At 41.4% G+C, this 26,740-nt stretch overlaps 1 protein-coding gene across 1 annotated transcript; it reads right to left on the reverse strand.

The window, feature by feature from the left end:
• Positions 1–624: 624 nt before the first annotated feature.
• On the reverse strand, positions 625–26,740 carry CPT2 (carnitine palmitoyltransferase 2). Its single transcript, XM_082832430.1, has 5 exons — positions 26,496–26,740; positions 15,712–15,792; positions 13,891–13,997; positions 2,288–3,592; positions 625–1,259 (listed from the first exon to the last, which is right to left on the reverse strand). Exons 1-5 carry the CDS (start codon positions 26,645–26,647, stop codon positions 928–930), a joined length of 1,977 nt encoding a protein of 658 aa, XP_082688556.1. The 5' UTR covers positions 26,648–26,740; the 3' UTR covers positions 625–927.

Here is a 26,740-nt window from a genome sequence, read left to right on the forward strand (position 1 = left end):
ATTCAACCCAGCTGTCCAGTAACTTGCTGGGCAAGCCACTGGAAACGCAGGTAAAATTAAACACAAACAAAAACCCTTCCTTTTCAAAAACAAAAGAGAACACGCTTCCTTTTCACATTACAGCAGTATTCTAACAATAAATTGTTAGAGCGGTGATGTTCTAACAATAAATTCTGTGCTCACTCAATGGAGAGGTTTCAAGTGCAAAATGTATAGAGCAATAATTCTACCTTATTCCATAATTAGCACACAAGATTCAACTGGTAAAAATAAATACACACCAGTGATTAATCTTCATTTGGCTGGAAGAACAGTGATATAGAACTCCCTAAATCCATGGATATAACCCTTTATTGCAGCAGGACTATCAGAATCAAGCAGTAGTGGTTTACTCCTTAGAAAAATGAAGAGGTTTTTTAAACAAAGGATATCCCAGGAGAGAGAAGCAAGTTTACAGGAAAGATAAAAGAGCATTTCCTACCATCAACCGAAGAGCCAGGAGCCAATATGAACTTACTATCACCTGAACTTACTACTGGAAAGTTCTTTGTGGGGATTAGGCAACGAAGTTAAACAATTAAAAACAAAAACAAAAAAAACCCAAAACCTAAGAGGAACCACCTCTAAGCATGAATTGCATTTTATTTCTGCTTCAACAATAAATACACCTGAGTTATTTTCTAAGTCTTACCTCCTGATCAAATGTCCTTAAAATTGAAATCTCACATTATCTTTAGTTGTGATCTAGTTCCACTTGGAAATTACATGTTTAGCTTTAAAACCACGGTTTTAAAGCTCAAACCTTATAGCACTGGTGCTCAGGCACCTCACAATTAGTTTCATTAGTCACAGAACAGTGCCTACTGGTTACAGAGGCCCCAATTTTCATGTTGATGAAGGAACAGAGGCTTTTCATCCACCCAGAAGTTAAGATTTGATGGCTTTGCCTTCTAAGGCATCAAACATGCCTTCTAAGGCCTTCTCCACACACTGGAGAAACTCGTGGGCATTGCGGCCTTGGTAGGCAGAGACGTTGCAGCCTATCCAGTTGTCATGAACAGCATACGCAATGCCAAAACCATCAGGGACCACGGGGGCAAAGCCGCCGATGTTCACTGCTGGGCTGCTCAACGTGCTCGTGGACAGGATGTTGTGGTTTATCTGCCTATATGCAGGGTCCAGGTATAGCTCGGGCAGGTCAATCCCTTTGGCCGCTCCCAGGTACCGCAGAGCAAACAAGTGTCGATCAAAGCCCTGGCCTGTCAGAGACAAAATGGAAAACCAGAGTCTAAGAATCTCAGAACTGAAAGGGACCTCACTTGGTAAAACCTCCGACCCATGGTAGGAGCACCTTCACAGCATCCTTGAGAGTGGAAGAAGGGTTTGTTTATCTCTGCATGCACACCTCCGGCTTGCTAACCTCTGGCTCAGTTCATTCTAGAATATTCCTTTCTAAAAAGCTGTGAACAGCTGAGCTAAAAATCAGCCTAAAATGAACATGATTTTTAAAATTTTGAAATTGAATCAGTTTAGTCAAACAGTCAAGAAAAGTACGTGGAGAACACACTATGGACTCAAAAACTAAGGTAAAAGCCAAAGTCCAAATCAAGTGTAAAAGACAAGACTGAGTCAGTGGAACAAAATGGAAGGGGTATTTGACCAGGGTTCTAATCTCCGCTTTCCTGATAATTTGCTGCGTGACCCTGAGCCAGTGGTCTCAGTTTCATACTTATAAAATTAGAGAAGGATGAGACTAGAATGTCTTGGAGGTCCCTTTCAGTTCCAGGACTTTGGCTACATGAAGGAACTGGACTGTGTGATCCTCCAGGTCCTTTCTAGGTCTCGAATTTTACTATGAAGAGGCAAAGAAAGATGACACTTAGGTTGGGAAGAGCTTCTGAGATGGCCTATTTACAGGCAACCAATACACTTCAACTGAAGTGAAGTAAGAGGGGCTGAGGGCTTAGAAATCCTACATTGTCAAAAGTGAGTCTGATGACCAATAAATAATAGGAAGAGAGTATGTAACATGGCTGAAAGTGACCTTAAATGAGGACGAAGTTGGATGCATTTCCCCATCCTTGCTTAAGAGGAGAGAATATTCTGAACCCTAATGGCTAGTCTGGCTGTTTGGACTGCTAAGGTAGAAAAAAATAATAATCAGTTGGCAGGTGGATTAAACCTAGTGAAGAGGTGGAAATCAGATGTGGGGTAGGATAGTGCTGAGGCTTACCCCAGTGCTGAGGGCAACAAGACCTAAGGGCATGCTCCCCAAACCCTGTCTCACCCATCGCTGCTTCTTTGGTCAGCTGGTTGTGGTACGTGGAGCACTTGGCTATCATCTGCTGAAGCTCTCCAGCGCTGTGCTTGGAGGGCTCCCTGACAAAGGCCTCAGAGCACCTCTTTGTGAAGATGGAGGCCGGGCGGATGGTCTCGGTGCGGCCGTGCTTGAATGCTGCAGTGCTACAGGACTCATAGGTGGCCACTGTCTGCCCGTACTGTTGCAGGAGGGCCATCTGGAAGGCCAGCTGAGCCACCGAGTCAGGGCTCAGCTTCTGCTTCTTCAGGAATTCTTTGCCTCCTCTCTGAAACTGGATGTAGTCAATGGTGAGGGTTTTCATGGTGGCATCAAATTTTTCCTTAGCAGCGCTGATGCCAGTCTTTAAAGCATCATTCAGCTTGAAGTTGAGTTTTTGTACGGCGACAGAAGAGTCAGTGTTAGCTGGCTGGCTCCGTGGAGTGATAGCAGGGGCCTGAGTGCTGTCTTTAAACACTTCATTAAAAAACCTGAGCACTGCAACACCATCGCCCCAAGCATGCTCAAAGTGGATAGCAGCGGTGCCATCCTTGGCTATAATGAGGTTAAAGGATTTATCAAACCAGCGGTTTGTGCCGTCACCGTGCAGCATGTTGTGGGACAAGTGGACAAGGTCCTTAATGGGGAAGTCATCTAGGCAGAGACAGAATACAGCAGAGTCCACTTTCCTCAGGACCTCCTCGTTACCACCACTCACCAGCTTCTGTCTGAGCTCTGCCCAGATGTCCCGGTTCTCACTGGTCAGATATGACAGTGGAAACTCGGGGGCCAGGCTACTGTCTGAGAGAATGTACTTCAGATGAGCCTGGATTTCTGAGGCGCTCACAATGTTCCCATTTTGATCCAGGACATCAAAGACATAGAAGTGTCCTTTTCTTAGGACCAGGAGGTGTCTGGCCTTGTCATCAGTGAAGAGTTCATCTCGACTGGGTTTGGGTAAACGAGTGGAATTGAAAAGCCGAAAATACTGGGACATATCCAGGGGATATGCATTGACCAAGTAGGCGCCATACCAGGACAGAGAGGAAGGCACAAAGCGTATGAGTCTCTTGAAGGTATCAGTGTCACTTTTGGCAGGGTTCAAGTGGAACACTTCTGGTTCCAAAAGGTCAGCCCGAAGTGTCTTCAGAAACCGGATGGCAGAGACAGTCATGTTGGTTGCTCGGGTGAGCTGGTCGTTGTACTCGGACTTTGGGTCAGGGTTGAATGACATAAATGGATTAAAGTTCAGGACAACTGGGTCTCGAGCAGTTAAGTACATATCAAACCAGGGACCTAAAAAATAAAAATTAAAAAAGAACAATAAAGAGTTAATGCAGTTCCTAAAGATAAAATTTGAGAAAGAAAAAAAAAAATCAGGCATATTCAGAAGAAGTGACATCAACCTCCAGAGGATGGAATTTTCTGATTATTTTTTTCCTCTGCAATAATTCATAAATGGTAAATGGGATCATATAATATGTGGTCTTTTGCATCTGACTTCTATCACTTACAATAATGTTTTGACGGTTCATCCATGCTATAGCATATATCAGTCTTCATTTCTTTTTATTGCTAAATAATGTTCCAATAATGTACCACATTTTGTTTATCCATTCATTTGTAGATGGACATTTGGGTTGTCTCCACTTACTGGTTATTTTGAATAAAGCTGGTATGTACAAATTTTCATGTGGACATATATTCTCAGTTCTCTTGGGGGATATAGCTAGGAGTGGAATTGCTAGGTCATATGGTAAGTCTATGTTTAACCCCCCTTTTTTTGACTGAAATTGTTTGATTTTTTATTAATTTTTTCTTTTTTTATTGAAGTACAGTTGATTTACAATGTTGTGTTAGTTTCAGGTGTACAGCAAAGTGATTCAATTATACATATACATATACCTAGCCTTTTTCAGATTCTTTCCTATTATAGATTATTACAAGATACTGAATATAGTTCCCTGTGGTATACAGTAAGTCCTTGTTGTTTATCTATTTTAGATATATTAGTGTGTCTCTGTTAACTCCAAACTCCTAAGTTATCCCTCCCCCATGCCAACCTTTCCCCCTTTGGCAACCATAAGTTTGTTTTCTATGTCTGTGAGTCTGTTTCAAACATGTTTTGGAAATAAGTTCATCTGTATCATATTTTAGATTCCACACATAAGTGATATATGATGGCTGTCTTTGTCTCACTTACTTCAGTTTATATGATAATCTCTAGGTCCATCCATGTTGCTGCAAATGGCATTATTTCATTTTTAATGGCTGAGTAATATTCCATCATATATATATATATATATACCACATCTTCTTTATCCATTCATCTGTCTATGGACAGTTAGGTTGCTTCCATGTCTTGGCTACTGTAAATAGTGCAGCTATGAACATTGGGGAGCATGTCTCTTTTCGAATTAGAGTTTTCTCTGGATATATGCCCAGGAGTGGGATTGCTGGATCATATGCTAACTCTATTTTTAGTTTTTTAAGGAACCTCCATACTGTTCTCCATATTGCACCTATTTACATTCCCACCAACAGTCCCTTTTCTCCACACTATCTCCAGCATTTATTTGTAGACTTTTTGATGATGACTATTTTGACTGGTGTGAGGTAATACCTCATTGTAGTTTTGATTTGTATTTTTCTAATAATTAGCAATGTTGAGCATATTTTCATGTGTCTGTTGGCCACCTGTATATCTTCTTTGGAGAAATGTCTATTTAGGTCTTCTGCCCCCCTTTTTTTTTAAGATATACAATTTATTTATTTATTTATAAATTTATTTTTGGCTGCGTTGGGTCTTCGCTGCTGCATGCGGGCTTCCTCTAGTTGCATCGAGCAGGGCTACTCTTCATTGCGGTGCGCGGGCTTCTCATTGCGGTGGCTTCTCTTGTTGCAGAGCATGGGCTCTAGGCACGTGGGCTTCAGCAGTTGTGGCACACGGGCCCAGCCGCTCCACAGCATGTAGGATCTTCCCAGACCAGGGATCGAACCCATGTCCCCTGCATTGGCAGGCAGACTCTTAACCACTGTGCCACCAGGGAAGTCCCATTCTGACCATTTTTTGATTGGGTTGTTTGTTTTTTGATACTGAACTGTATGAGCTCTTTGTAAATTTCGGAGACTAATCCCTTGTTGGTCACATCATTTGCAAAAATTTTCTCCCATTCCGCAGGTTATCTTCTCATTTTGTTTATGGTTTCCTTTGCTGTGCAAAAGCTTTTAAGTTTAATTAGGTCCCAATCATTTATTTTTGCTTTTATTTCCATCACTGTAGGAGACAGATCTAAAAATATATTGCTGTGGTTTATGTCAAAGAATGTTCTTCCTATGCTTTCCTCTAGGAATTTTATAGTATCTGGTCTTACATTTAGGTCTTTAATCCATTTTGAGCTTATTTTTGTATATGGTGTTAGAATGTTCTAATTTCGTTCTTTTACATGTAGCTGTCCAGTTTTCCCAGCACCACTTATTGAAGAGGCTGTCTTTTCTCCATTGTATATTCTTGCCTACTCTGTTGTAGATTAATTGACTGTAGGTGTGTAGATTTATTTCTGGGGTCTCTATTCTGTTCCACTGATCCATATGTCTGTTTTTGTGCCAATACCATGCTGTTTACATTACTGTACCTTTGTAGTATTGCCTGAAGTCTGGGAAGATTATGCCTCTAGCTGTGTTCTTTTTCCTCAGGATTACTTTGGCAATTCTGGGTCTTTTGTGGTTCCGTGTAAATTTTAGGATTATTTGTTCTAGTTCTGTGAAAAATGTCATGGGTAATCTGATACAGATCATGTTAAATCTGTAGATTGCTTTGGGTAGTATGGCCATTTTAACTATATTAATTCTTCTAATCCAAGAGCATGGTATTTTTTTTCATTTCTTTGAATCACCTTCAATTTCCTTTATCAATGTTTTTATAGTTCTCAGCATATAAGTCTTTCATCTCTTCGGTCAGGTTTATTCCTAGGTATTTCACTTTTTTTGGACACAATTTTAAAAGGGATTGTTTTTTTACTTTGTCTTCCTGATATTTCATTGTTAGTGTAAAGAAATGCAACTGATTTCTCTATGTTAATCTTGTATCCTTCTACCTTACTGAATTCGTTTATCAGTTCTAATAGTTTCTGTGTTTGGGAGTCTTTAGGGTTTTCTATATAGAGTATCCTGTCATCTACATATAATGACAATTTTACCTCTTCCCTTCCAATTTAGATACCTTTTATTTCTTTTTCTTATCTGATTGCTGTGGCTAGGACTTCCAATACTATGTTGAATAGAAGTGGTAAGAGTGGGCATCCTTGTCTTTTTCCAGAATTTAGTGGGAAGGCTTTTAGCGTTTCACTGTTGAGTAGTATATTGGCTGTGGGTGTGCCATAAATAGCTTTTATTATATTATGATATCTTCCCTCTATACCCACTTTGGTAAGAGTTTTATCATGAATGAATGTTGAATTTTATCAAATGTTTTTTTCTGCATCTACTGAGATGATCATATGGTCTTTGTCTTTTCTCTTGTTGATGTGGTGTATCACATGATTGACTTGCATATCTGAACCACCCTTGTGACCCTGGGATGCATCCAACTTGATCATGGTGTATGATCTTTTTTATGCGTTGTTGGCTTTGGTTTGCTAATATTTTGTTGAGGATTTTTATATCCATATTCATCAAAGATATTGGCCTGTAATTTTCTTTTTTGATAATGTCTTTGTCTGGTTTTAGTATCAGGATGATGGTGGCTTCATAGGATGACTTTGGGAGTGTTCCCTCCTCTTCAACATTCCATGTGCACTTGAAAAGAATGTATTTTGGTTTTTTTGGATGTAATGTCCTGAAGATATCAATTAAATCTAGAGTCATTTAGAGTCTCTATTGCATTACTGATCTTCTGTCTGGAAGATCTGTCCATTGACGTCAGTGGGGTGTTAAAGTCTCCTACTATTATTGTATTCCCATCAATTCTCCCTTTATGTCTGTTAGTATTTGTTTTATATATTTAGGTGCTCCTATATTGAAAGCATATAGGATAACCAATGTAATATCCTCTTCTTGTATTGATCCTTTTATCATTATACAGTGTCCTTCTTTATCTTTATGACCTTGTTTTAAAGTCTATTTTGTCTGATTTAAGTATTGCTATCCCTGCTTTCTTGTCATTTCCACTTGCATGAAATATTTTTTCTATCCCCTCAGTTTCAATCCGTATGTGTTCTTTGCCCTTAAGTGGGTCTACTGTAGGCAGCATATTGTAGGTTCTTGTCTTATTATCCAGTCTGCCACTCTACGTCTTTTGATCAGAGCCTTTTGTCCATTGACATTTAAAGTAATTATTGATAAGTATGTATTTATTGTCATTTTAAACCTTGTTTTTCAGTTGATTTTGTATATCTTCTTTGTTTCTTCTTTTTGTTTTTCCTTTTGTGGTTTGATGGTTTTCTTTTGTATTATGCTTGAGTACCTTTTTTCTTTTTGTTTTTTTTTGTGAATCTTTTAAATATGATTTTGATTTGTGGTTACTCTGATTTTCAAGTATGTTAACCCATCACTAAATCTACTTGCTTTAGACTGGTAGTCATATAAGCTCAAACACATTCTAAAAGATCTATATTTTCTTACTCCCCTCCCCCACATTTTGTGATTTGATGTCTCATTTTACATCTTCATGTTTATTCTTTTGCTGAACACTGTAGTTGTAATCGCTTTCATACAATTAAAAAAAATTTTAAACCTATGTACTGACTTATTTCAGTGAGCTTTAATCCTTTTATATACTTACCTCTTCTACTGTTGTTTTCTCTTTCCTATAGATTCTTGCTTCTTTTCCATTTAGAGAAGACCTTTCAATATTTAGTTTAAGATAGGTTTAGTATTCCTGTATTCCTTTAGTTTTTGCTTGTCTGAGAAATTCTTTCTCTCTCCTTCTATGCTAAATGATAATCTTGCTGAGTAGAGTATCCTAGGTTGCAGGTTTTTCCCTTTCAGGACTTTGAATATATCTTGCCACTCCCTTCCGGCCTGCAAAATTTCTGTAGAGAAATCAGCTGATAGCCTTATGAGGGTTCCCTTGTAACTGCCTATTTGTTTTTCTCCTGCTACTTTTAGAATTCTCTCTTTATCTTTAACTTTTGGCATTTTAATTATGATATGTCTTAGAGTAGGTCTGTTTGGGTTCATTTTGTTTGGGACCCTCTGTGCTTCCTGTGCCTGGAAATCTGTTTCCTTCTTTAGGTCTGGGAAGTTTTCAGCCATAATTTTTTCAAGTACATTTTCGATCCCCTTTTCTCTTTCTTCTGCTTCTAGGATTCCTATTACGTGTAGATTGGCATGCTTTACGTTATCCCATAGATCTCGTATGTTGCTTTCACTTTTTTTATTTGTCTTTGTCTGCTGTTCTGATTGGGTGATTTCCACTATTCTATCTTCCAGATCACTTATTCATTCTTCTGCATTATTTAGTTTGCTATTTGTTGCCTTTAGCTTTGTTTTCATCTTGGCAATTGAGTGGTGTAATTTTGATTGGCTCCTCTTTGTAGTTTCTAGTTCCTTGTTACAATGATCTGAATTTCTAACAATAGCTTTTCTTAATTCCTTCAGCATTTTTATTACTTCCTTTTTGAACTTGTGGTCTGGTAGACTGGAGAGGTCATCTGTTTCATTGTTCTTTCCGGGGATTTCTCTTATTCTTTTAATTGGGAGTAATTCCTCTGCTTTTTCATTTTTCTTATATTTCTCCAACTGTGAATTTAGGAGAAAGAGTTATCTACTGTGGTCTTCAAGGGCTGTTTTTATGTGGGAGTGTCCCTGTGTAGCCTGCTTGAATCCAAAATTTCTCGTGTGAGGGCTGTTTTTGGTATGGATGCTTGCCATCTCTTTCCTCAGGGTGGCCCTTGTACCCTTGATAGGGGGTGTGTTTGGTGTTGTGGTGACCAGAGCCCGCAATGGATGTTGGGTGGGGCCTCCTCTTTGCTTTGTGGATGTCACAGCCCAGCAGAGGGGAAGGGTCTGCTCCCCAGTTGTTGTAGTAGAAGTCCCCAGATCTGGTTCTAAGCTGTGGTGTGAAGTAGGCGGGACTAGAGCACTCCCTCTGGGAAAGGAGCTGCTGCATGTTTCTCCCCAGGAACTGTCTGCCAGGATGTGCGATTCTGTGATGCTGCCTGCCACCTGGTGTGAGCACCCACAAAGACCACTATTGCCTGGCACTGCCCTTGGGGGACACCTTTGCTTGGGGGCTCTGGTAACCTGAGGTCCCTTAAGCGTGCAGGTGCACTCACAAAGTGGTTGCTCCATAAACCCACTGGAGTCGTGTTCCCTGAGCCCGCCTACAATCGACCCAGATGGCCTTCAGGCATGCATGGTTCTGGTCCCAAATCCACCATAGTGAGAACCCACTGGGGCCACCTCCCTGCACCCACAGTGGGACTGCTGGTAATCAGCTCAGACAGCCCCCAGGCAGGCACGTGCAGTCCTGAACCCAAAATCTGCCAGAGCGGCAACCTGCCAAAGCTGCAACCCAGCACCTGCAGTGGGATTGCCAGCAGTAAGCTCAGATTTCAGGCCCGCCTTCATGTGTGCCACCCACAAAGTTCACAGCATCTGTGGTGATTGGAGTCACACCCTGCTGTGAGCATGCTGACAGTGAGGCTGCTATGGCAGGCCCACACCCCTCCCCTCGTGTGTTGACAATGGGGCTCCTATGGCAGACCCATGCTCCATCCTGTGTGCACCCCCAGTTGCAGCCTGGGTCACACTCCAGGCCCTTTGGGATGTCTCCCCACAGCCAAACCGTGTCCTCTCCCTGGGTCTGTCCTCTGAAACCTGAGTTTCAGCACCCAGTCACCGCACACACCAGCAGGCACGCGTCTTGGGCTCAGAAATGTGGCAACATGGCCAGAACCATCTATGTTGGTGTATCTCTACCCTGCAGGGCAGCAAGCCAGCTCCCACACTCTCCTCTCCAGCCTCTGAAGCTCCCTATCTGTCCTGGTGGACCTCCCAGCCAGTGAAGGACGTTCTCAGGGTGAGGGAAGCTGTCCTCTTTCACCGCTCCCTCCCAGGAGCACAGGTCCTGTCCCACATCCTCTTCTCCCTTTTCCGTTCGTCCTACCCAGTTACATGAGGATCTTTCTTGCAGCTTTGGTTGTATGAGATCTTCTGCAAGCTTTCAGTAGATGTTCCGTGAGAACTGTTCCACATGTAGATGTGTTTCTGATGTATTTGTGGGAGGAGGTGAGCTCCACGTCCTTCTACTCCGCCATCTTGGACTGAACTCTATGTTTAACCTTCTGAGGAACTGCCAGGATGCCTTACAAAGTGGCTGAACCAGGGCTTCCCTGGTGGCGCAGTGGTTAAGAATCCACCTGCCAATGCAGGGGACATGGGTTTGAGCCCTGGGCCGGGAAGATCCTACATGCCATGGAGCAACTAAGCCTGTGCGCCACAACTACTGAGCCTGTGCTCTAGAGCCCGCAAGCCACAACTACTGAAGCCCGCATGCCTAGAGCCCATGCTCCGCAACAAGAGAAGCCACCGCAACGAGAAGCACGTGCACAACGAAGAGTAGCCCCCACTCGCTGCAACTAGAAAAAGCCTGCGTGCAGCAACAAAAAACCAACACAGCCAAAAATAAATAAATAAAATAAATAAATTTAAAAAAAAAAACAAAGTGGCTGAACCATTACCACCAGCAGTATACAAGGGTTCCAATATCTCCACATCCTCAGCAGCATTTGTTATTGTTACTATAAGTCTTATTTGATTGGAGCTATTCTGGTGGGTAACCATCATTGTGGTTTTGATTTACATTTCCCTAATGTTTATTAATTACTTTTTCTTCCTCATTCCGTTTCCTTTTTTGACACTTACAGAAATGAAAAACAATAATACCTCACTGGCATTCATGCTGAAATAGAATAGTTGTTAATTCCCACCCCATCAGCTTAGGTTTCTCATGCTTAATCTCCTTTCAGGGACAACATTCACACCTGACTGTCTCCCTAATATGGCAGAAAGTCTTCACCATCATTCTGTGTACTATGTACATTACTGCACTCCCTCTTTTAGGAAATGCTTGAAAAGCAATTAGAAATAACTATCAGTGCGAGTGAATCACTCCAACTAGCCCTCTGTATTCCTGTGGATGTTCTGCTTGTAAAAATTCCAGAGGCAGTATCTTATCAGAAAATGTGTTTTCAAGGGAAGTTCCTGGTGGGATTAGGAACTTCCTTATCAAATATAGCCTATCTTTGATTCAAAGAAATAGTTTTTACATATAAAGTATTGGGAAAGGATTAATGGACATGAATTTATCTATTATTCATTTGTTGGTCCCTTCATTCCTTGCGAATCAGTGCTGTGCCAGGCCCTGGCCCAGGGGATATAGAGAGGAATAGGGCATGGACTTTAATTCAGAAGAACTCTGATGAAGGAGACAAATAGAATTAAAACATAATGCAATGCATTAAAATGGGGGCAAGACGTATTTGACAAAAGAAGACATGAATTTATGCCTCTGATCCGTTCAGTAAAAGAATTTAAAGAGACAGAAACCAATAAGGCAAAGAGAATGAGAGACGAGAAAAGAACAAATATTAGAAATTGGAAAGCTCTCTAGTCAATTCAAGGAAGCCAACCCTAACCTGGCAGCAGAGAAAGCCAAGAAACAGTATGATTTACACAGCAGAACCCCCAGAGGGCTCAGGAAGTAGCAGCCTAGATATATCTGGTTGAAGGGCTGTTCAATTAAACCCCCACCCCACACCCCAGATTCCCTCCCCACTCCAATAGGAGACTTAAGTTTTATTCACTGGAGAAAGTAAAATTGGGGGACATAAGTTACATATGAGAGCTCAAGCCTTCTTCCCTTATCCCACTTCTACGACAGCAGCAAACAGGAAAATACCTTTTGGCAGTTTACTGGAAAAGCCTTCCCTGAGAGTCTAACCCAAAGACACCAACATTAGGGGCACCCCGAGGAAATGGTTTAGCTGATCACATTACAGTGAAGCTGTGACTGACAAGCACGCCCTCATCTACAGAGCTTCCCACAACTTTTAAATATCTCATTCAGATCTAAGACAACAGAGAAGGATTATGAAACATCTGAAGAAAGAAAAGAGGGTAAAACAAACCAGCAAAAAGCAAATTCGAGACAGACTAGGAAGGAAGATGAGAATTAAAAAAAAAAAAAATCCCAGGTAAATTATTAAGCACATAGAAAGCAAAACAAAAGAATGTAGAATTATTAACTTCAGAGAAAACAAAGTTCATATGGGAAAGGAAAAACAATTCCAATGTGCTACACAACTCAGCTGACAATAGTGTTTACATGATTATAATAGTGTAAACACTAGGTATTGAGCAAACGACAATTACAAATAACTATACTGTGACAATGAGGGGATGGAAATGTGGTGACGATATAAGAGACTGCTAAATCCTAATCTTTTACAGTGAGACATCAATAGATAATGCCTAAAACTACAAAAGATGCATTAATATGAGTCAGTAATTTAGAGAATGGGGGAAAATGAGAAGTGAGAAATTAGGGCAAGGTCAGGAAATTTGTTTCTCCTAACAAGCCTGAGAAAACTATTTGATTCTTTAAACTATATGCATGTATAACCTTATTAAAAATATAAACTGAGTTAAAAGAAGTGCTGTGGGAACAGAGGTGGAAGCAACCAACTCTGAATGGGAAGAAGGGCTGAAAGGTTTCATAGAAAAATCATCCTACCTGATCTTTTTTTTTTCTTTTTCTTAATTGAGATGTAATTGACATATAACATTATATTAGTTTCAAGTGTACAACATAATGATTTGATATTTGTATATACTGCAAAATGCTCAGCACAATAAGTCTAGCTGACATCCATCACCATACATACTTAGAAAAATTTTTTTCTTATGAGAAGCTTTAAAATCTATACTCACAGCAACTTTCAAATATACAATACAGTATTATTAACTACAGTCACCAGGTTATACATTACATCCCCAGGACTTACTTATTTTATAACTGGAAGTTTGTACCTTTTGATCCCCATCTCCCATTTTGCCTAGCCCCTGTCCTGAACCTCTCATAACCACCCTAACTGGGTCTTAAAGGAAGAATTTGCCAGGTAAAAAATGGTGGGGCGAACAACATGGATAAAGGCACAGAAGAATGAAAGACTAACGGGTTGAGGGAAGGAGTTGTTCAGTTTTGCTGAAGCATGGGTGTGTCAGGGAGGATGGTAAGAGATGAGGCTGGATCGGGCAGTTGGGCCAGACCGTGAAGGACCTAGAATGATACACACAGGACATAGGACTAAATCCTGCATCCTTTACAGACAGAACCAATGATTAGGTTCTGTCTTGATCCCACCTACAGAACAGGCAAGCTACTGCTCTTGAGCATGGACTCCAGGCAGCACCTCAGTGGAGGATGAACTCACTCAACCTTAATGTTTACCTCAGGAAGAGAGGATGAGGTAACACTTCAGTGCTGGTCTCACCAAAAATATCTGTGAGATTAAAACAGGAGAGAAGATGACTTGCTTTCTATTACAGAGGGCTCTGGAAATATCAAGCCCACAGCCCTGCCTACCCACCTGAAATGTAGCTCGTATGTTTATTCTGCTTGTCCTGAGCGACCAGCTGCTTGTGCAGTTCTTTTCCAATCCCATTTTCAAAACTCTTACACAACTGTTCCGTTTTCCTGAAATGTTCAAAAAAAGAGAGAGTCAAACCATGGCAGGGAATAGATGATTTTTATTTATTTATTATTATTTTTTTAACATCTTTATTGGAGTATAATTACTTTACAATGGTGTGTTAGTTTCTGCTTTTATAACAAAGTGAATCAGCTATACATATACATATATCCCCATATCTCCTCCCTCTTGCGTCTCCCTCCCACCCTCCCTATCCTACCCCTCTAGGTGGTTACAGAGCACTGAGCTGATCTCCCTGTGCTATGTGGCTGGGGAATAGACGATTTTTAGATTCATGGCCAAGAACTCATCACAGAACTTTGGGTCCCCAATAGCATATCCCTAGAACCAGGGACTGAGACCAGAAAGTACCTCTGGTCAGAAGAACAGGAATCAATCTAAACAGATAAATCTAGGGTATCTTAAAATGATTGATTAGGAAGATGAATCCACATCTCATAAAATAATGTGTAATCTAGGAGGCATGGAGAAAGTGATATAAGCTTTGGAGCCAAGAAGAGCTAAGTTTGAATTCTAGCTCTGTTACTTTCAAACTGTATAACCGTGGACAAGTTACTTGATCTCTCTCAGTCTCAGTTTCTCTATATGTAAAATAGAGATAATATACCACCTTACATGATTTTTAAAATATTTATAAGAGCTAAGGATTTAGGATAGTTTGAAACATAATACTTAGTAGCAGGTAGCTATTACATCATTACCATGTCAATAGAAGCTTCAAGTGACTGATGTGGAATATTTAAAAGCAGAGGACTACATTATGAATGGTTCATCTTTTTTTTCCCAGCACTGTCCATTGAAGGACTCCGTGATTCTAATGAGAAGGCCAGTTATTTGCATGACAAATTCCCATTGTGGAAAAAGAGTACTATACCAGGATACAAGAGCTTGATGGAATCCGCTTTTTAACAATATCCAATATTATTTTCCAATTCCATACTGAATTAGTTTCCTAGGACTGCCATAACAAAGTACCACAGACTGGATGGCTTAAGACAACAGAAACGTATTCTCTCACAGTTCTGGAGGCTAGAAGTACAGAATCTGTTCCAGGACTTTCTCTTAGCTTCTGGTGTTACCAGGTATCCTTGGCATTCCTTGGCTTGTTAATCCACTGTAATCTGCCTCTGTCCTCACATGGCTGTCTCTGTGTCTCTCCTCTTCTTATAAATATACCAATCATATTGGATTAAGGACTCAGCTCTCTCCAGTATGACCTCATCTTAATTAATTACATCTGCAACTACCCTATTTCCAAATAAGGTCACATAACGAGGTTCTCAAAAGGGAATGAATTTGGAGGGCACACTATCCAACCCAGTACATATGCTCACCAAGCAAACTTCTGGTCTGCCACATGCTCTCCTTAATGAACCTCCCTACCAAGAGCACATGCCCCCTCTAAATGACTGGTACCAGCTAGCCAACCAGGTAACACCCACCAAGATAGCACAAATTTGGCATTCTGGCTTATAAACCATTGCCTGTTGAGTCTAGTTAAAGAGACGCTCACCTCAGGGCCTGGTCAGCCCTTCATGAGTGAAAATCTATTTCCTGAACTTGCAAATGTAAAGACCAGGTCCTAGGTGCCTGGTGACCCAATCAAATCACAGACACGCCCTGAAACTTGGTTCGCCGGCACTTGCCAGCCTCCCCTGAGCCACCCATCCATGGCCATTCAGGGTTCTCAGCTTTTACCTGAACTGGCCATCATCCAAGAGAGGCTTCTGTGCACTGAGGTATCTCCTAACGGTGTCTTCAAGTTTGGGAATAGGCAGCCTGGGAAGAAAGTAAGGTCAAGTGTAAGGGTGACGATCTGTGGAAGAGGTTAACTAGCTTCCCAACCCAAACTAACCAATAATTACTGGATAATTAACTTCTTTCCAAAAAAAACAAAAGGAAGCCACTTACAAATGAGAATAGATGAATTTAAGTATAATTGGTAGCTCTTTTTTTAAAGTAAAATAATAACTTTTTAATGTATTAATGATGAATTTCATAAGCTGAATTAGTAAACATACTAACAGATTCAAAATGGGGAAGCAGAAGCTGCCCCAAAATTCCTGTTTCCTGTCACTGTTATACCTGTGTTAACCCTGTACTGGCACTGATTTTGTTTCTACCCTTAGTTTGAACGACTGTCTTTTTCTCTCCCAAGATGAAAAAAACTTCTATTTTTAAATTTTCTAGTGTATTTTATGACAGAGAATCATACAAAAGGGAAACACAGGTCTGTCCAATGGGCCAGCCAACCATGGGATCGACCATCAAGCCATGCCCAGCTCACCAGGAGTCCTGTGAAGAAGAACCAAATCTTCCTCCGTGCTTACTTACTCATCATTCTCTACCGGTGGATTCCCAATGACAGCTATGGCGATGAAGTTACAGGTCCACAGTGAAATGAAAACACCAGGGGTATGTCGTGAGGCATACTTTTTTTTTTCATGTTAATAATTTTATTGAAAGATATATCCCCTAGTACCAAAACTTAATCCAAGTTTGTTAGGTTACCTCTGCCAACTCAAAATTAACACTGATACATTCAAAATATCTAAATATAGCAGCCATTTAGGAAAACTGAAAAGTTATCCATAAAACACAGTTTAAGACCTTACTAATAAGATACACTGTAGTTCTTCAGTTTATTTTTCAATGCATGTTTATCCAAAATACAATGTCAAAAAACAAATCTGAATTTACAGCCATCATGGACTTAGGCTGCACTGAGTAACCATTCACAACACTGTAACACTGTAGGTCCCCTTACATGGACTTACGCAGAAAATCCCTAACACTAGCTCAGCTATCTCATAAGTACAAAGTTACCTACTTACCTTTCTCAAGACTTTGTTTTGATACAGTAGGGACATTAAGGAAAATTTACCTTCTTTTTAAACAATTCTAAATTAGAGGCAATGGCAGTTTTATAAAAACAGTCCTTATTCAAAAGATTCTGGAGTGTTAACTCTAGCTTGAACTTACTTTAGTGGGGTAAAGTAAGTTTTCAGAGTGATGATTTATTTTGGAGTTATTAGCACAACAAACTGAATTTTCTCAATGGAACTAAATTAAGGAAGTATAGATTCTACAAAAAAATTATTATCATGGATACAAAGTCACCTGTTTTCTATAAAAATTATCAAAGATCACTTAATGAATATGCTAAACTTACCAAGTCTATATTTTTGCCTTCTATAAAATACCCTCGTTGTAAATGTCAAATAACAACATAGTCCATATCACTGGATTATCTGATACTTGCAGAAGATGGCCATAGTTGTGAAGTTACTGGTTCACAAGGAAATAAAACAAACATGGACAGTACAGTGAGCTTTTCACAAAGCTAAATTTGCTTACATGAAAAGTCTGTTCTTAATTCTGAGATTGTCCCACCCCCCCCTTTTAGGGTGAGAGTCATTAAAGGTCTTTTTTTTTAAAGAAATAATGTTGATAACAGTATTTTCCCCTATAATTTTACTGATCTGTGAAGTCTAAAAGTATAAGAACTACTGATGGTGAAAAGACAAGGACATTTAGAATCGGACCTAGGCTTAAGTCCCAGCTCTGTCACTTAATTTCTCTGATATGGTTATAGGTAAATACCACTTCCCTTCAGATTTCTCCTCAAAGAAAGCCACTCCCCAACTTCTAGGAAGGACCAATACCCTCCTAACCTCCACAACCTGCCAGCAACATGAAACACGTTTCTTTCCTCTCAAATCTAATTGTACCACCTTCTCCCCATCCTCATCTGTTATCCACTCCAAGGAATGCTGGGTTAGTAAACCAGCTCTCTGGTGGGTAGGGGGTGAAGCCCTGATTTGTAGCATTTACCAATTTCTGTAAATCTCCCACCATGGCCAAGTTCAAGCTACCAACATGATGTCACCGAATGTGGAGCTGGGAAGAAATGCAGAGTTGGCTCACATGATTATGGTGATGTATAGAGAGGGGAGCTCACCACTCATTAGGATTCTTCCTCTGAATCCCCTTTTCTCACCTCCACTGGCACGTGGGCTGGCACAGAACAGGTACTCAATGTGTGTTAAATGAATTAGTTGATTACCTTCCTTTACCCCCCTATGTACCCCAGGACCCTATATTCTTCTCTATCATTTTTAGAGGCATTTATGTATTTATGTCTCTCTTCCCCATCAGACTGCAGACCATGAGATCCTTTAAGGATGCAGAAGATGGAGAGATTCTCTTCTTCCATCCTGTTGGTTTTGACATCTTCTTCTGATTCTCTTTTCCTCCATTATGTCCTCTTGCCCTAAAAGTGCCAGTTTTCTCAAGACTGGCTCCTCTGCCTTCTTCTGACTGGATACTCCATCGGTGATCCCCCCTGCTCTGACAGAATCAACTCTGACACTTACACAGGCTCTTCCAAGCAGGCAACGAGGAAGAAAACTGAAGGTATGCAAGGGGGCATAATCCTGTCAACTGTGGATTCGTTCTTTGTTTAGGGACAGTGTGCTATGCTGGAAAAGCCTAAGCTTTGAAGCCAAACAAACCCGAGTTCCAATTTTAAACAAGTCACTTTTCAGAAAGTAGACTGGTGGTTACCAAGGGTGTTGGGGGGATGGCGAATGACTGCAATGACGGGGAGAGGCGATGAATTAGATAGTGGTGATAGCTGCACAACGCTGTGATTATATAACCCTCCCCCATGGAACTGTACACTTTACAAGTAGGAATTTTACCAGTGCACAGGCACTAGACCCAGGACCCCCAGGGCTCTGCAGCCAGAGATCACAGGACCCAGATGCACCCACCAGTGAGCAGGCACCAGCCCTCAAATCCCTGACCTGCCCACCAGTAAGCCTGCTCTAGCCTCAGGACCAGCCTACCCACTAGCTGGTGGACACCAGCCCCAGGGCAACAACAGCCCCTCAGCTGGAGGACCCAGCTCAGACTCCAGCAGGCCAGCAGCACCTGCCCTGGGGCTGGTTGGGCCCTGACCTCACCCACCAGCAGGCCAACACAAACTTCGGGACACCCTTGACCCCGCAGCCAGCTGTGTCAGGAGCCAGCCCCATCCACCAGCAGTCCAACACCAGTTCTGGAACCTCTGGGCCCCCTGGGCCCTGCAGCCAGACCCCAGGAACTGACTCTGCCCACCAGTGAGCCAGTACTAGCCCTGGGACCCCCGGAGCTCTGCAGCCAACCACCTTGTGACCCGGCCCAGCCAACTGGCAGCCAGCAGCCTCTGCACACGGCAGGGCCTGGCAACCAACCAGACCAGGGGACAACCAAGCCTATCAGACTGCCCATGGTAGTCAGCCTACCACAGGAGAAGGACCTATGCAGTCCACATTAGGGGCACCCCTAGAGCATGTAGCTCTGGTGACAAAAGAGGAGTGCAATACTGGGACGCACAGGACATCTCTTACAAAAGGCCACTTCTCCAAGATTGGGAAACATGACCAACCTACCAGATACACAGAGATAAAAACAGCAAGTTAGGCAAAATGAAGTGACAAAGGAACATGTTCCAAATGAAGGAACAAACTAAAACCCCAGAAGAAGAATTAAGTGAAGTGGAGACAGGCAGTCTACCTGATAAAGAGTTCAGGGTAATGACTGTGAAGACGATCACAGAACTCAGGAGAAGAATGGATGCACAGAGCAAGAAGTTAGACGTTTTTAACAAAGACTTAGAAAATATGAAGAACAATCAAACAGAGATGAAGAATACACTAACTGAAATGAAAAATACACTAGAAGGAATCAACAGTAGACTAAATGATACAGAGGAACAGATCACATGAGCTAGAAGACAGGGAAATCACTCATGCTGAACAAAAAAAAGAAAACAGAATGAAAAGCAATGAGGATGGTTTAAGGGACCTCTGGGACAATATCAACTGTACTAATATTCACATTATAGGGGTCCCAGAGGAGAAGAGAGAGAGAAAGGGGCAGAGAACATATTTGAAAACATAATAGCTGAAAACGTCCCTCACATGTGAAAGAAAACAGACATCCAAGTCCAGGAAGCACAGAGAGTCCCATACAGGATGAACCCAAAGAGGAACACATCAAGGCACATTGTAATTAAATGGTAAAAATTAAGCATAAAGAGAAAATATTAAAAGCAGCAAGGGAAAAGCAACAAGTTATTTACAAGGGAACTCCCATGAGATTATCAGCTGACTTTTCAGCAGACTCGGCAGGCCAGAAAGGAGTGGCATGATATATTTAAAGTGATAAAAAAGAAAAACCTACAACCAAGAATACTCTACCCAGCAAGGCTCTCATTCAGATTTGATGGAGAGATCAAAAGTTTTTCAAACAAGCAAAACCTAAAAGAGTTCAGCACCACCAAACCGGCTTTGCAAGAAATGTTAAAGGGACTTCTCTAAGCAAAAAAGAAAAGGTCATAACTAGAAACATGAAGATTAGAAAAGGAAAAAGCTCACCAGTAAAGGCAAATATACAAAAAAGTTAGATCATCAATCACATACAAAGCTAGTAGGAAGGTTAAAAGAAAAAAGTGGTAAAATCATCTATAGCCACAATAAGCAGTTAAGGGATACACAAAACAAGTAGATCTAAAATATGAGGTCAAAAACCGTCATCATGATATGGAAGGACAGTACAAATGCAGGGTTGTTAAAATGCATTTGAAATTAAGAAACCAGCAACTAAAAACAATCATGTATATACACAGATGGCTATATTTAAATCTCACGGTAACCACAAACCAAAAATCTATAATTGATAACACACAGAAAAAAGAGAAAGGAACCCAAAGGTAAGACTAAAGATTGTCACCAAATCACAAGAGAAGAGAACAAAGGACTAATAAAGGAACAAAAAAGAACTACAAAAACAGTCTCAAAACAATGAACAAAATGGCAATAAGAATATACATATTGGGATTTCCCTGGTGGCTCAGTGGTTAAGAATCCGCCTGCCAATGCAGGGGACACGGGTTTGAGCCTTGGTCCGGGAAGATCCCACATGCCATGGAGCAACTAAGCCCGTGCGCCACAACTACTGAGGCTGCGCTCTACAGCCCGCGAGCCACAACTACTGAGCCTGCATGCCACAACTACTGAAGCCTGTGAGCCTAGAGGCCATGCTCCACAACAAGAGAAGCCACCACAATGAGAAGCCCGCGAACCGCAACAACGAGTAGCCCTCACTTGACACAACTAGAGAAAGCCCGTGCACAGCAACGAAGGCCCAACACAGCCAAAAATAAATAATACATATCAATAATTACTTTCAGTGTAAATGGACTAAATGCTCCATTCAAAGACACAGAGTAGCTGAATGGATACAAAAACAAGACCCATATATAAGCTGCCTACAAGAGATTCATTTCAGATCTAAAGACACACACTGATTTGAGGGGATGGAAAAAGATATCCTATACTAATGGAAATCAAAAGAAAGCCGGGGTAGCAATACTTATATTAGACAAAATAGACTTTAAGACAAAGATGGTTACAAGAGACAAAGAAGGACACTACATAATGACCAAAGGATCAATCCAAGAAGAAGGTATAGTAATTTTAAATATATATGCACCCAACATAGGAGCACCTAAATACATAAAGCAAATATTAACAGACGTAAATGGAGAAATTGACAGTAACACAGTAATAGTAGGGGAGTTTAACACCCCACTTACATCAATGTACAGATCATCAAGACAAAAAATCAATAAGGAAACACTGGCCTTAAATTACACGTTAGACCAGAGAACCTAATAGATACATAAAAAACATTCTATCCCAAACAGTAGAATACACTGTTCCAAGTGCACATGGAACATTCTTCAGGACAGGTCACAAAACAAGCTAGGCCATAAAACAAGCCTCAGAAAATTTAAGAAAACTGAAATGATATCAAGCATCTTTTCCAGCCACAATGCTGTGAGACTAGAAATCAACTACAAGAAATAAACTGCAAAAAACACAAACATGTGGAGGCTAAACAATACACTACTAAACAACGAATGGATCACTGAAGAAATCAAAAAGGAAACAAAAAATACCTGGAGACAAATGGAAAAAAACCCACAATGACTCAAACTTCATGGGATGCAGCAAAAGCAGTTCTAAGAGGGAAGTTTATAATGCTATAAGCTTACCTAAGGAAACAAGAAAAATCTCAAATAACCAATGTAAACTTACACCTAAAGGAACAAGTGAAAGAACAAAGTTAGTAAAAGGAAAGAAATCATAAGGAACAGAGCAGAAGTAAATGAAATAGACTAAAAAAAATTAGAAAAGATCAATGAAAATAAGAGCTGGTTCTTTGAAAAGATAAACAAAATTGACAAACTTTAAGCTAGACTCATCAAATAAAAAAGAGAGAGGGCCCAAACTAATAAAATCAGAAATTTTACCAGAAATCTAATTAAAGAGGTAAAAGACCTATAAGACACTGAAGAAAGAAATCGAAGATGACACAAACAGATGGAAAGATATACCTTGTTAATGGACTGGAAGAATTAATATCATTAAAATGACCATACTACCCAAAGCAATCTACAGATTCAATGCAATCCCTATCAAAATACCAATGTCATTTTTCACAGAACTAGAACAAATAATTTTAAAATTTGTATGGAAACACAAAAGACCCCCAAACAGCCAAAACAATCTTGAGAAAGAAGAAGAGAGCTGGAGATACCACATTCTCTGACTTCAGACCATACTACAAAGCTAGCATAATCAAAACACTATGGTACTGGCACAAAAACAGACACATAGATCAATGGAACATAAGAGAGAGCCCAGAAATAAAACCACACACTTATGGTCAATTAATCTATGACAAAGGAGGCAAGACTATACAATAGAGAAAAAACAGTCTCTTCCTTAAGTGGTGCTGAGAAAATGGAACAGCTGTGTAAAAGAGTGAAATTAGAATATTTTATCAAACCATACACAAAAATAAACTCAAAATGGATTAAAGGGCTTCCCTGGTGGCGCAGTGGTTGAGAGTCTGCCTGCCGAAGCAGGGGACACGGGCTCGTGCCCCAGTCTGGGAAGATCCCACATGCCGCGGAGTGGCTGGGACCATGAGCCATGGCCATTGAGCCTGCTCGTCTGGAGCCTGTGCTCTGCAACGGGAGAGGCCACACAGTGAGAGGCCCACATACCGCAAAAAAATAAATAAATAAATAAATAAAAATTTTAAAAAATGGATTAAAGAGCTAAATGTAAGACTGGAAACCACAAAACTCCTAAAAGAAAACATTGGCAGAACACTCTTTGACATGAATCACAGTAATATTTTTTTTAATCTGTTTCCTAAAGGCAAAGGAAACAAAAGCAAAAACAAAACAAAACAAAACAAAAACAAATGAGACCTAATCAAATTTAAAAGATTTTGCACAGCAAAGGAAACCATCCAAAAAAAAAAAAAAAAAAGACAACCTACTGAATAGGAGAAAATATTTGCAAATGATATGACTAATAAGAGACTAATGTCCAAAATATATAAACAGCTCATACAATTCAACATCAAATAAACAACCTGACTTAAAAAATGGGCAGAGGGACTTCCCTGAAAGTTCAGTAGTTAAGATTCTGTGCTTCGGGACTTCCCTGGTGGTGCAGTGGTTAAGAATCCACCTGCCAATTCAGGGGACACGGGTTCGAGCCCTGGTCTGGGAAGATCCCACAAGCTGCAGAGCAACTAAGCCCATGCAACACAACTACTGAGCCTGAGCTCTAGAGCCCGCGAGCCACAACTACTGAGGCCACGTGCCACAACTACTGAAGCTCATATGCCTAGAACCTGTGCTCCGCAACAAGAGAAGCCACTGCAATGAGAAGCCCGCGCACCGCAATGAAGAGTAGCCCCCACTCGCCACAACTAGAGAAAGCCTGCGTGCAGCAACGAAGACCCAACACAGCCAAAAATAAATTAATTAATTAATTTTAAAAAAATCAAATCTGACTCCTATCTCATGACTGTAACCACCATGAGATGCTGCTTGCCACTTATCCATTATATCATAACTGTTTACCTGTTAAATCTCCCCCACTATACAGTAAGCTCCTCAACATGACTGACTGGTCTCCAAATCCCTATTAATAAATGGTTATCAAATTAATAATGTGAATGTGTAGGTCAGGTTGTTCCACCCTTTCTCTGCTTCGGACTTGCATTTTTATATTCTGAAATTAACTGCTCAGTGTGTATAAATAGAACCCTAAAAAAAAACCTAACTGAACTGTACACCTAAAAATAGTTAAAATGGTAAATTTTATGTTTTGTATATTTGACTACACTGAAAAAGAGCAAAGAAAAAAACATAACACCTAAAAACCAAGCAAATGATAGTGCAAAGGTTCCTAGACGAAAGCAAGTCCAAAGCCACTTGATTAAAAGGCAGTGATATAATAGGAAAAGAAAGAGGTAAGGAGGGAGATCCAATTGGATCACTTAATACTAAGGGACTAGTCCTTCCCATGCCAACTAATAAGGACAGTTCCCTATTTTGGCATCTTATCTCACTCTAGCCTCACAATAGCCCTATGAATTGTGCTTTCTGTTCCTACCTTACAGGTAAGAACTAGGGCTCAAAGGGGTTGACTGAATTGCCTGAAGCTATACAGAAAGAGTATCAGATCCAGAATCTGAAATTTAAGTTCTACCAGACTTCAAAGCCGGGGCTTTTCACCAGGTGTGACATCAAAACGAGTGTGAAAGACAATTCATTTTACCTCTCCAGAATCTCAGATAAAAGGAATCTCAACTTATCTAACTTCCAACTTACAGGTGAGGTGGTGGAGGCCTGGAGAGGGAGTCATCATTTAAAGCTATACACGGGTGATGAACGCTACTGTTTGTAGCTCCAAGATATCTGTGCTGTGGATTAGAGAAAATGATCTTGATATTCTTTGATATTCTTAATATTCTTCCCAGCTTTCCAATTCTAAAATGGAGAAAACCCCTCTGACCTTACACCTGCGTGGGGCCCGGGACTGTCTGAAAGTTAAAGGCCATCTGTTGCTGGGCTTGGCAAGTGAAGACAGGCTCTGTCATTCCTCACCTTTCCCCCACATACTGGCTCAGCTCATAGTCAAGAGGTCAAGGCTTATCTCACAGGCACAGAGACTTTTTCTTTCTCTTCCCCATCCTCCTGCCAAATTTAAACAGTGGGATTGGGGCTAGATAATCTCATTTTAACTTGTTTTAGATGTTTGCACACTGTAATTTGACAAGAATCCCTCAGCTGATACTCCTGAGAGGATGGGGGTGGGCAGTGAGGACAATGGGTTAAGGGGTTCCCAGCTGTAGAGAAAAACAGCAACCTAGTAGTTGGGGTTGATGCCTGTGACAATCTTTGTTCTGTTCATGGGGTAGGGTCTCCAGCCCCTGTACTGGGAGGGAGATCCCTAATGGCAGCTTGGGGAGAAAGGAAGTAAAAAGGCTCTGTGAAACAAATTTGGAACTTGGCACCAGGAACTAACTGGTGAGTAGGTAGAGAAGTTAAAGTTTGGTTTTAGGGGGTGAAGGAATTTAGGGACATTTCTAATATTGGAGGAGACCTGGCAGCTTAGAGTAAGGCTGGGAGTTCAAAGACTGGGCAAACTGGAAGCTGAATTAAAGAAAATACTGGATGAGGGAAGGAGAAGGAAGATGTATGGGAGCTGTGTTTCACAGGGGAAGGAGATTCTGGGAGAAGTGTTTTAGAAGGGGGCGGGGGCGTAGCTATGGTGAGGAGGCACAGAATTTGGGTGGGCTCTGTATCTAATGTGAATAAGAAGATTTGGGGAGGGGTACTGAGGGTGCCGCCTAGAATTCTGTGAGGGTGGGCTGAAGTTGCAGGGAGTCATGTGGGTTAGGGAGGAGGGTGGGAGGAGTGTTGAGGAAGGTTTGGTAGGGGTGAAAGGTTTCCAGGTGAAGATTGGACTTAGAATGCTGAGGACTTGGAGGGTAAGATGAATACTTAAATCTGCCTGGGGGAGGATAGCGTGCTAAAATACAAGAGGACTGGAGGCATGGGGAGTGGGGCTGAGGGTTATGAGTAACAGGCGTGAAAAAGGTGGCGTGCTGGGAGAAATTGAGGGAGAGTACCTATTATGTATCAGGAATTGACCGATCCGTATTCTGTGCAGGAATGCGGGGAGACAACCTAGTTGGAGGGCTAAGGGTAGTGTTGGCGATATGCAGGTTGGACGTTTTTCAGGGAGAAATGTGAGGGACAATTAGATATTTGATTGGAAGTCGGTTTTTTGTAGGAGTTCGAGAAGAGTTCAGGAGAGAAAATCTGAGAGAACAATGGCTGGGGGGAGCGGGGGATTCTGGAAGAGAATTCGGGCATTCTGATGTTCCAGTACCATGAGATCCTGAAAGTCACAAGATTTTCAGATTGAGGATGCGGCAGTGTCCCAGGTAAAACTTTAGAGGCGGAAGAGGGTTCAGCAGAATAGGCGTGAGTGATTGGAGAGAGGCTGGGGCCGAACCCCAGCTCGCGTGGACGGCGGGGACCGGGAGGCCGGGCTCACCTGGGCAGACTGTCCTGGTAGTGCATAGTGGGCACGATGCTCAGCTGCAGGTACTGGCCCGGGTCGAAGCCTGTGCTTAGGAGCCGACTGAAGGCTCCCGGGCCAAAGGCAAGGCCCCGGGGCCAGGCGCGCAGCAGCAGGCCGGCCACCATCGTCCCGGAAGGCGGCTGCAGCGAGAACGCGGAGAATGCGGAGCTCTGGTTATAGAGACTAGGCCGCCTCCTTCAGTGCCCCAGGACGCTGCG

The sequence above is a fragment of the Leucopleurus acutus genome (assembly GCF_964270905.1).
Source record: "Leucopleurus acutus genome assembly, chromosome: 2".
NCBI classification, from domain to species: Eukaryota; Metazoa; Chordata; class Mammalia; order Artiodactyla; family Delphinidae; genus Leucopleurus; species Leucopleurus acutus.

Bases quoted from the DNA above. Each gene is read 5' to 3' on its own strand.
- CPT2 (XM_082832430.1), bottom strand. From the start codon at position 26,647: ATGGTGGCCGGCCTGCTGCTGCGCGCCTGGCCCCGGGGCCTTGCCTTT. The intron at 13,998-15,711 runs GTAAAAGCTGAG...TGAACATTTCAG, and splicing joins TTGGATGATGGCCAGTTCAG to GAAAACGGAACAGTTGTGTA. The intron at 3,593-13,890 runs GTGGGTAGGCAG...TTTATTTTTTAG, and splicing joins ACATACGAGCTACATTTCAG to GTCCCTGGTTTGATATGTAC.